At 40.6% G+C, this 11,024-nt stretch overlaps 1 protein-coding gene across 2 annotated transcripts in view; it reads right to left on the bottom strand.

Annotated features, from left to right (window-relative positions):
- ALK (ALK receptor tyrosine kinase) overlaps positions 1-10,752 on the bottom strand; it is a 282,098-nt gene extending 271,346 nt beyond the window's left edge. For both annotated transcript variants that reach the window (XM_084514520.1, XM_084514519.1), the window contains exon 1: positions 10,608-10,752. In XM_084514520.1, the coding sequence (XP_084370646.1) occupies positions 10,608-10,620 (13 nt within the window). In that variant the 5' untranslated portion in view covers positions 10,621-10,752. The remainder of the gene's footprint in view (positions 1-10,607) is intronic.
- Positions 10,753-11,024: the final 272 nt, after the last annotated feature.

Here is an 11,024-nt window from a genome sequence, read left to right on the forward strand (position 1 = left end):
CCAGTCATTTGTGTAGATAAGATTTATCAAATAGCTAGGACACTCCACATGATCTTTTAAGTTATTCCATAATGACATTGACAGATGAAATGCTTGAATGCCTGGTTCCTTTGCCCATAACACTGCCAACACTCCAAGATTTATCAAAACGACAATTCAAAGCTACTTGCCCCTAATTATTATAGAAGAGCCAGTTGGATTTCACATAAAATATCTAAAATGATTGATGAAAGACTCTGGAGAGGCAGTCTCCATTGCTTTCATCGTATGCATTGAGTTGAAGTGTTAGAGACACTTAGAATACAACACACTTCAATAAAGTTGTTGATAAAATGTGCCTTATTTTTTGCTACTAACAACCAAGATTTTCTATTCCTGTGAAAAGTAGATGTATCTGAAAGAATTTCTGAGGAGAAAAACAGGAGGATTGGTTACAGATGAGGGCTAGACTGTAGAAACCAAGAAAAAGTAGTGTTTAATACTAAGGTCTCCCACACTTCTCAGAATGTCAAAAGAAAATAGTGAGTATCTTCCAACATTCATTTTTCTCTATAAGTTTCCAGACCAGACCTATAAAAAAAAAGTCACTATTTGCTAAGATTTTGGCCACATGCAGTACAAAAGGTAATATCTGATACCACTGGAATCCGCTCTCCTCTATGACCTTTTGTACAATGTCCAAAAGGTCAATTCCAGAGCTTCCAAATAAGATTTTCCTGAGATTTTCTCTATTTTATTTACATATATATGAGCAGTTATATGGTTAATTATACCACTGTAAAAGAACATAATCAAGCTCAAAAGAGCAGAGCAGGAAAGCAGAGTTTGTACTTCCTCAGCCTGTGCTGCTGATGCCCTGGTCCGGTCCTAGGAGGCACAGGTCTACAGCAGAGCTGGAACCCATCTGTGCATTCCCAAAAACACCAACAGAACATAAAGGACGAGAAATAGCAGTTGTGATTTCTTACTGCCAATTTGTGTGTTTGTTGTTATTTTTTATGTACAGAAAAGTATAACTTTGACAAAGTCCTCTGTGACAAAGTCACAAAATCTTCCTCACTTTCTTGAAGCTAATCCCAATACAAGACACTGCTTGTTTCCTACATGCTTTGTCACTTATGCTTTTAGCAGATGTCTGTTCAAAATAAATAAATAAACCACTTTACAAACAGTAGAAAGCCCTGGGGTCTGTTTTACCTCCTTCCATGCAACTCAAACTTCAAAATTCATTTCATTCTTTTCATGAAAATTCTGTGACCATTTTTGGCACTGAACACTTTTTCTTTTCTAGGAGAAACCACATTTTTAATCAGGCTTCCCAGAAACAGCTTTTGCTGATCATAATGTGAAAAGAAATACATACATACACAGGAAATGTAACTGCAGAGTGACTAGAGTTTATCTGACAGCACAGATAAAGTGGCTTAGGTCCTTAAATCCTCTCTCCTCTACAAAACACAGCAGTGTTCAGAAAGCTGAACAATAAAATACAGTTATGTCTACAGACCGCTTGGCTTCCAGCGCACATCACAGAAATATCTGGAGAGATGCAATTAGAGCACAAACAGATGCTTACTAATTTGAGTTGTCTCCATGTCACCTCGTGCTCCCTCACTGACTGTCACACCTACCCAGTAACCTGCATTTTATAACTCAGTTCTCAGCTGTGTTGCATTGCCATACAACTATTCAAAAGCAGCAGGCTCACGTCGATGGTGTGAACCACTGTCTCCATGACTGAACCAAATACTAGTCCCATGTAACAAATAAATACCCAAGTCATGCCCCAAAGCAGTTAGAGAACTTGGGCATGACTTAGGATTCATCTTGTCACAAGTGTGTCACCCTCCCAATGAGCCCCCTGCTCTGCACAGTGCTTTATTCTGGAGACATACGTGGTGAGCAATCAGGTAAGCAGAGTACCATAAATCCGAAGACAACATTATTCCAGGCAGCAGAAATGTTCAGACTGATGACATTCAGAGAAAAACAGGGCAAGTTTAAGAACATCTATAGGCCACATGGGGAAACAAACCACATTTCAAGCTGCCCCAAAAAAGCCTGGTCAAATCCTGTTTGGAACTACAAACAAACTCATTGAAGTTGCAAGTGTGGCAGGAAACAGATCTGCAGCTTCTGAAACAAACTTTACCAGTCTAGATATTTGCACTTTACAACCTCATCCTGGTAGGCAGAAAATCCATGATCTCCATGCACCTCTCAGCAGATGTTTTGTTTCAGACTGAAGAGAAGCGGGGACGCTCAGCCACCAAGGCACAGGTGCACTGCAGCCCTGCAGACCCCGTCACCTCCTGCCAAACACCAACCCAGCAGGAGCACAAAGCAAACTGCTGGCTTTAAATGTGTGCCACCACTCCAGTTACCAGCTCTAACTGGAGTGTTATACTGGACCCCAGAAAAAGGGAGGAAAAGAACAAAGTGAAATGTTTGAAGATAAAGATCTAAAGATTAATGAACACAGTAGGTCAGTTTTATCTTCCCTGCAGTGTCAGAGATGATGCCCAATGACACACGTTACAGCACCTCTTCAGCTTAACAACTTTAGAGAGCCAAGTTCACCTCTAATTCCCTGCCACCTCAGCAAGATTGCAAGATTCTCTGAAGTCATCATTTCACTGAAAAATTAGTATTATGAAAGACTATAGAACTGCTTACAGCACCGTATCTTTCCACCACTCTGAAATACAGCAAGTGTACATTTAAAGCACGTGAGACTCACATTACTAGAGCTGAGCTTGGCACCTTGTAACTCCAGCTTTGTATCTGAGCCAGAAGGCGTCAGTCTCACCTGTTTTGACCTCAAATAGATCAAACTATCCACTCTATCAAAAACTGCTGTTCAAGGAAAATGATTAACAAATGAAGTCTTAGCTTTTTAATATATTAGTCAATGTATTATTTTATTAATATGCAAGTAAACATAAAAACTGGTGAAAAAGAGTCCCTCACAATCAGAATACGAGTTCAAAAAAAACAATTTTTCACTTTATGGATGTTAATGGCTGATTTTGAAACACCAAAACTGCCCTCACCTCTCTCCACTTTCAGGTGTGAAGCTGCCCGACTCATTTTCCATTTAGCCAGCAAAAAGTTTGACAAGCCACTAGTTTATCACCTTGCTGTGAGCCTCCCGTCAGTTTGACACAGTTGTAACGCTACTCAGAGAAATGGCACCACACTGCTTTTACAGAGTGCCTTTGAAAGAAGAGTTGTATGTTCAGAAGAGCAATATAAAAAAAAGGACTTGTGAAGGGACCCGTGGAGGAAACCTCATCTAGATAGGACCAAGCCATGATACTGTCAGTCACAGTGATGCATTACTTCCACGGCAAGCAGCCTCATTAGAAGAAGAGGCTATTTTGGGGAGGGATTCCTGTGGTGGTACAGAACTGTAACATCACAGATAGCTTTCTCAGAGAGGAAAAATGTGTTAACAGAAAGACTTCTACTAAAGAGAGACAAATGGTTTTGCCCGGAAAATAAAATCCAACTGGGCTCTACATTTAAAGCAGGTGAGACTCGGATTACTTGAGCTGAACTTGGCACTTTGTACCCAGAGTAGGATTTTTGGAGAAGTGATTTTGCAAAACTGAGCCTTCATGGATCTTCAGCTCCAAAGGTCACGTTCCCTCCCTGTCTTTAGGCATGCACTGAAAAGAACAATGAAATTTCCTGTGTATGATCTCATCACTCTTCATAACAATAATAGATGCTACAGAGAGGGAAGAGATACCTGTGTTTTGCCAGGGTAAAAGAGAAGGGCTTCCAGACCTTGCAGGATTCTGTCCCCAAGACACACAGTGATCATTGTAGAATAATTAAAGTGTCTCTAAGGATCCGGAAACAGCATTTAGTGAAGCGGTGACCTTTAGAAGTGGCCAGGCTTCAGACAGAAAACCATGTTCTCAAAGCTAACTTGAAAGCCAGGCTTTTGTTACTAGCGTAGGAACATGCCCAGAGCAGCTCAAAAAAACACCATATAAAGTATTTCTTCTTAGAGCACCAGCATCAAAATCCTGAGGCAGAAAGCAAGTTCATATTGTCTACAGTGGTTCACAGTGCACCCATAAGACACAGATCTTGCTATGCAATAAGAACTATGAATAAAGCAGGCATTTCAAAGAAGCAAGGGTTGGACCAATTTAGAGACCTGGAAAAAATATTTCTGAATTGTTCTAAGCCTGAACTAACACAAAAAATTACAACTAAAATGGAAGTGCCTTTTAAATAAGTTTCAGCATGAGTTTTCGTTATTTTTTTGGGTACTTTGTCTGCTCTTCCTTCTATTAACTCTGATGATTTGACTTTAATATAATCTATTCTGACCCTCTATCATCTTTTCTGTTCCTCAGACATTTTAATTTGGACCCCCTAATGCAATCCCCAAATGTTTCTTGGAAAAGGGATTACAGTGATGATAAAAGACATTGTAAGATATGAGATCTTTCTCTTAATCTTTGCAGATGGGTTTGACTATCACAGATACTCAGAACAGACTTCAGAGGCAGAAGCAAGGCATTCTGTCTCTTCTCAAATAGAAAGTGTTCCCCTTTCAGACACACAGCTCAAGTTAGCTGACTTTTTCCTCTTCTGAAAGCATCTCCCCCCCTTCCAATCCTTTTACCTTATTTTTAAAAATAAGTTATTTCCACACTGTTAGGTAACAAAAGGAAATAACATCAGCAGTTACTTAGAACGTTTTCATGAGGCATAAAGGGCAAATTTGTTGGCCTTTTAAGTTTGAGGTTTGGAATATCCCATCAACATATCATGAAGGCATGACAACAGTAGCACAGTCACATTGGGAAAAGGGAAGGGTGCTTACTCTCAGTTAGGAGATCCAAATGGTCTGTTTGTGCTGTACAATACCCTGGTGCAAACTGAACAATTTCAAATTAAGGTAAAAAAAATACTTGAGACTAGGTCTTCAGATATATAATGCTTAATGGACAGCGTATGTAAAGTCTTTAAGAGGTGACTATCAGAACTTTCTATTTAGGAATACTACAATAAACCAGAGAAGTCCTTTCCTCCTGTCAGTGCACTCTGAAGAGCCTATGGTTTCTCCCTTTGCTTGCACTAGGATGCTCTTACTCCTTCATTCCACTTACTGGGACAATACTTCTGTTGTCTTCATTCAACTCAAAACTTGGACAGAGGATGCCACAGGTCTAACAGTCGGTCACAGCAAGATACGTTTAATTGCTAATATCCATGCTGCAAAGCAACAGTTTATGCACAAGAGTCCTTTCCATAAAACACAAGACTTCAAGAAGGGCTCTCAGCATCTCGCACACTCACATGTAATGACAGTACAGACAAAATGGTTCTGGTCACTAAACTGAGCAGCAATATATTCTTTTGCTTACCATCCTAGACTGAGGGCTAATGAAAAATGCCAGTCTGAAAAGAAGTGCAGTTTCTAACCTTCTGCCACAAAAAACACCTAAGCGTGCTTAGACTACTCTCACAGCAAATGGTCTGGTAGCAAAGAGCAAGAAAAGTGGTTCCTGCCCAGTCTGGCTGTATCTAAGAACTGTTTAGAACACTGCTCTATTTATTCTTAGCTTCATAGTCCTCTTAATGCTTGCTTACCAGCATTGCCATCTTTCAAGACACCGTACATAGAGATAAGGCATTCTGCACCTGAGTACTGGTTCAGTTATTACTTGCTGTCCTCTATATTTAGATGCATTTTACGTATTTGCTGGCTTTGTTTCCACACACTACTATTCTTGTCAGAGATAAGGAAGGAAAGTTGCAGGCGTAGCAATGGTTCTGCAGCCAGCTCCATTAACGTGCTGCTAACTGCTCCACAGGCAAACCTTTGGCATGATATTTGGAGTTACTAACTGCTTGCAACTTACAGTGAGTTGGAAAGAAAAAAATGAGCTACACATTCACCTGGTTTGTTTTTATCATCATGAATCAAAATATTGATCTTTTTTTTCTTTTAAACATGATATTTCTACTAGAAATAGAATACATCTATAAACTTATATTAAGAAATTTAAAGGGATCTGGTTTTTAAGTACCTTTAAATTGCATGGTTTGTCTAAGATCACAAGCTTCTGCCCCTACAGGAAAATCTGGCTAGATAAGATCCAAGGAGGATCTCCTTGACTCCAGTCTTACACCAAGGGCTCAATGAGATACTTAAAAGACTTGTATTTTGGTTGTAAAAAAAAAATAAAAATAAAAAATAAACCCTAGAGTGCTCAGCCCCAGCTACATTCTATTTTTTGTCTCACCCTGTTTTTCCTTATTTACCTGTATTTCTTATAACAAAGAACCATCTAGGTTTCCTTCAACGTCACTGACACGTAGCCTGTAAATAAGCTGAGCCATCAATGTACAACTGTAGGCAGCTGCAGGTGAAGTGGGAATTACTATTCGTCTCACAGCTCTTCTGTTACTTAGAAAGGGACTCTATAAAAGCATTTTACCACTTGCAGAGGAAACCCAACTCTCCAACTCCTTAAGACTCGATCTAGCGTGTCATTTTCTGTTTTCAAACCTGAACCGTGTCTTTCATTATACTAAAGGTTTCCTTTCCCATTAATCTTGTTGAGCAGTTCTCTCTAAGCTCTGCTGCTCACAATTTGTGATTCCTTATTGTTGAGCATCCATCACACGTTAAAATTGTTTCTAAGCACCCCATTACTCACATATTTAGCCATGTCAAAGAAAGGCCTCCATGTAGCTCCCAAAGCACTTCAGAATTCCCTTCTTCCCCCCCCCCCCCCCCCCACTCCCCAGCATCAAAAAGATAAAAAATGGACAAAAGCAGACAGCATCTTATTTGAACTTAACAGGGAGGTAGATTTCCTTAAACAATGTTAGGAGGAGCAAGGCAAACGAAAAAAAGAGAGGCAACTATAAAGTGTAGCACACAGAGTTAACAATGCATTAACTGATATCACAAGGTTCAGCTGAGCAAGAACCCAGCACTGGGTCCTTTGGGTAAATTCTTCAGTGCCAACAGGAGAACTTCCTGCATTGACCCTGTATGGAAACCACCAAAAGTTTCCTCTCTTGCATATTGTGATTTACATAACGTAACTGGACATGTCATTTTAGGACTTGGAAAGTATCAGAGCTTTTTCCTGCTCAACCTGAGCTTCAGTTTGGTTCTGGGACTATCTCCATAAACAGTCACAACATATATACATACAGCTATGTCCTGATGAGATCAAGGAAACTTCTGAAAATAATAACTCTTGAAAATGGGGTAACTAAAGAAGTTTCACCAATTTAAGAACTCCCATTAGTGCGATAAGCCTCAGAGGAAGCTGTGCAGCTCTTCTCTAAATAGCATCTCCAAAAATTTGAATTCGAATACTTATTATTAAAAGGATCAATTGCTCTCCAGGGACTATCCACTAATGTACTCCCTTTCCCAGCACAGGATTACTGCAGCTCATTCATTCACTCGTCAGAACTCTGCAGTTGCATAAATAGATTCTGTAAACAAAATCTTTTCACCAGCAAAATCCCACTGTGCTAGCAACATTAAGGGGCAAGCATATGAACACCCTGCAGAGAAGCAGAGGCAGCTCCTTCATTGATATTTCTTTTTCCTCTTCTAGTTGATACTGCTTTACAATTGACGTTTAAAAAAAAAAAAAAAAAAAAGTATTACACCCCAATGCATTAAGTCCCCATACAGACTGGCTGCTGAAGGCTAAGTATCAGTTATAATTATCCATAAAGTGTTATTGAATCAGATCTTAAAATTTAATGCTGCCTTGTTTCAGGAGATAAAGGGCAGTAAGGCTGGCAAAGCAGAGAAGGAAACACTGGGCTTTTCATCTACTTTCATGTGATTTAAAACTATAACAACAAAGGAGACTGAGCACTTCGAATGTTATCCAAAATCCAGTGAGTTGGCCTTGACACAATCCAGGGGCACAAATGGATACTCAGAGGAATATCTGTGGACTTGATACCACCACACAGATGGAAGATGCTACTCTTCTTGAGCTCAGGACTAGCAAATGCTACCCTTTTAAGACACCCTGCTGCACCTCTGGTTGTAATTGGCAATTAGTAGGCAAACCATCCTAACACTGAAGGGCTTCTCTAAACCACAATCTCCCACCACCTATTTGGGCCATTGCAGTGCACACAGCATCTTGATCACCTTCAAAAATAGTCATTTGCCTTTACAGTCCCCCTTTTAATATAACTCCCCATCTGCACAGCAGGTCCTCTGAGAGAAGGCACCAGGCGGCTGGTTAATGGAGCACAAAGGCTGCCCTAACGCTTGCAGCTAATGAACACTGATCTCCTCCCTGCCCACAGTTTATTCAGCTTTCTGCAATCACAATATCAACAACCCAGCGCCCCCTTTCCCTTCCTGTAGTAAAATATTGCAACAGCCTGAGGCCATTTTTCATCTCTCCAAAGTGCTGTGAGGAGAAAGAAGATTACAGCAGGAGAGCTGTCAAAGACTGAAACAAACTGGTGTGCACCCTCACCCCACCAAAAAGCCATAGTGCTTGCCAGCAAGAGCCCTTCGCTCCTGTGTAAAGCGAGTCCCACCTCCTCCCTTCCTTGGCTACTCACAATACTAATCTCAAGCAAGCCCTGATTACACTTTCCATCTCCATAAGGCACCTGTTTTGCAACACAACCATTAAACTTTGAAGCTTTAGGGAATACTACATTTTTCAAATATAAAAAGCACTCCAAGGAACTCATGAAGAAGGGTAATAGGAAATACTTGCAGTGAGACCTCATCTGAATTGCCTACACATAGATAAGGCCACAAATTTCCTTCTCTTAAAGATTTTGTTAACCTTTTGCAGATGGAAGGAGTTTACTGATTGAGAACTAGATGAGGTCAGTGCAACAATTACGTTCTGAATCCTCTTCAAACATGCCATTGGCACAGTGAAAAAAAAAAAAAAAGTTGATAAACTGAATTTTTACTTAAACCTAGTCTTTTAACAGAATAATTAACCTCTAACAACTACTCTGGCCTCCTCTCCAGCTTTGAAAAGTAATCCCTTCTCATTAGTTTCAAGTTTAATTAGCACCAATAATGAAATGTCCTCCACAAAGAACCACTGCATCATGTCCTCTAATGGTAACACGCTGTCCTACAAACGGGAAGGCCACACGGCAATTTCTGAAAACAGGTAGAGGCTCAGCAGATCACAGGTGTTTGCAAAAATAAAATGTAAACTGAAATGTAGTAAGTATGGAACATGACAAAAAAAAAAAAAAAAAAAAAAAAAAAAAAAAAAAAAAAAAAGAAGGCACCACCAAAAACGATTTCCTTGAAAGAAAAACATTGCGAACACAGTTTGGAGCAGACAGGGCTCCAAAGCAGCTTTGCCAATAATTGCTGCAGTATTTCCAGTAAGTTATCAAGCCTCTCAACTCTAATTTATTGATCTTTCTTGGCCTTTTGGCTGAAGCAGAGGAAGACATCACTATGTAGTGTATTCTATATGGGAAAATTGTTCTCAGCACTTACAGTCTAACATAAACAAACGCTGCTTTTTCCATTTCTGTCTCCTGTGATCTCTCTGTAAAACAGATATAATGCTTCGTATTGTCACCAGGATGACAAGGCTTAAAGTACTTTGAGAATCTAAGATGGAAGAAGCTGTAAAAAGCCCAGACGCTCTGATGCAGCTGATAGCCTGTTACCTAATGGGGCAGTAGAAACAGCAGGCAAATGCCAACATACATATGGAAATTAAAAGTCTGCTGCAAGTTGCAGAGCTTTGAAGCTTACCAGAAATTTCTGACAGGTGAAATCAGAGGTGTTCAGCTCTGTGCTACAGGCACTACAGCAAGTACATTCATGAAGCCACACAAGCTCTCAAAACTGAGCTAGAAATCTCCATGACGTAAGAGTGCTGGAAAGTCCATGACATGGAAAAAAAAGTTCCTAAATGTCTATTTGTGCACATCACTGAGTACATACACAGACTGACAGTACCTCTTCCTAACAGACTTCAAGAAATACATGCTGCAAGAATCCAGACGTGGCTATGCCTAACCATGTTCCCACCCCCACTGCTGCAGTGTCCCTGCTTTTCCCCACACTCATGAGGCGTTCTCTGTTCTTCACCTCACCATCTTAGACAGAGCCATCTTGTCTCCGTTTACCCAGCTCATAACTCAGAGACAGAGTCACAGCTTTCTTCCAAAACACAATGTTATAAGATATGAGAGGCAGCAAGAAGGGGAGAAGCTTCCAGAAGGACCCCACACTTCTTCCTTCACAGCACGCTGCTACAGGGCAAATTTGAGTCCAACCACTCCAGCACATACATTTGTTCTGACAGGAAAAGTCATTCTCCTGTCTCAATGTGAGCAATGGATAGCCGCCTACAGACTTCTGAAATTTATAAAGCAAACAGCAGAGCTGCTAGAGGCAAGTTTATGGAGGAAACAGCCCTCATTTCTAGATAGGCCTAGATGAAAGGTTCCTTCCCAGTACCTCGATTTTGCCATTTTTCCTGTCACCCAGGAAGAAATAGGCAGACCACTGAAGCTATAAACAATCTCAAGTCCCACATTCCCTGTTAATTTCTGATACCTTAAATAGAAAATCATAAACAACAGACCTTCTCCCACCATCTCCACGATGTTCTCCCTTCTCAGAGCAGACAACGCGCAGCCCCCTCAGCAGCCTGGCGGCCAGCTGCACCAGCACCTGCAGCTCTTCAGCACACAAGGAGATGGTGCTCAGCTGCAGGCATTAAACATCCCCCAGCCCAGCTGGCCATCACAAGAGGAACCACAGCCCAACCCATTCCTCCTCATGTTTTGTAGGGCTACAAGTAACCCTGGCCAAAGCCACACAAAGTAAAATCTCAAAATGCTAGCAAATCTAAATTTGACCCCTTGGCCTTCAGACAGGATGGTGCTTTAACAGGTGAAGGCATTGCTCATAATTTTTTTACAAAACCACAAATTCAGTCTATTGTAAAATCAAACAAATCTGTTGCAGTTTTTAAGTTTGGTAAGTTTGCTATCCAGGA

The sequence above is a fragment of the Aythya ferina genome (genome assembly GCF_964211825.1).
Source record: "Aythya ferina genome assembly, chromosome: 3".
NCBI classification, from domain to species: domain Eukaryota; kingdom Metazoa; phylum Chordata; class Aves; order Anseriformes; family Anatidae; genus Aythya; species Aythya ferina.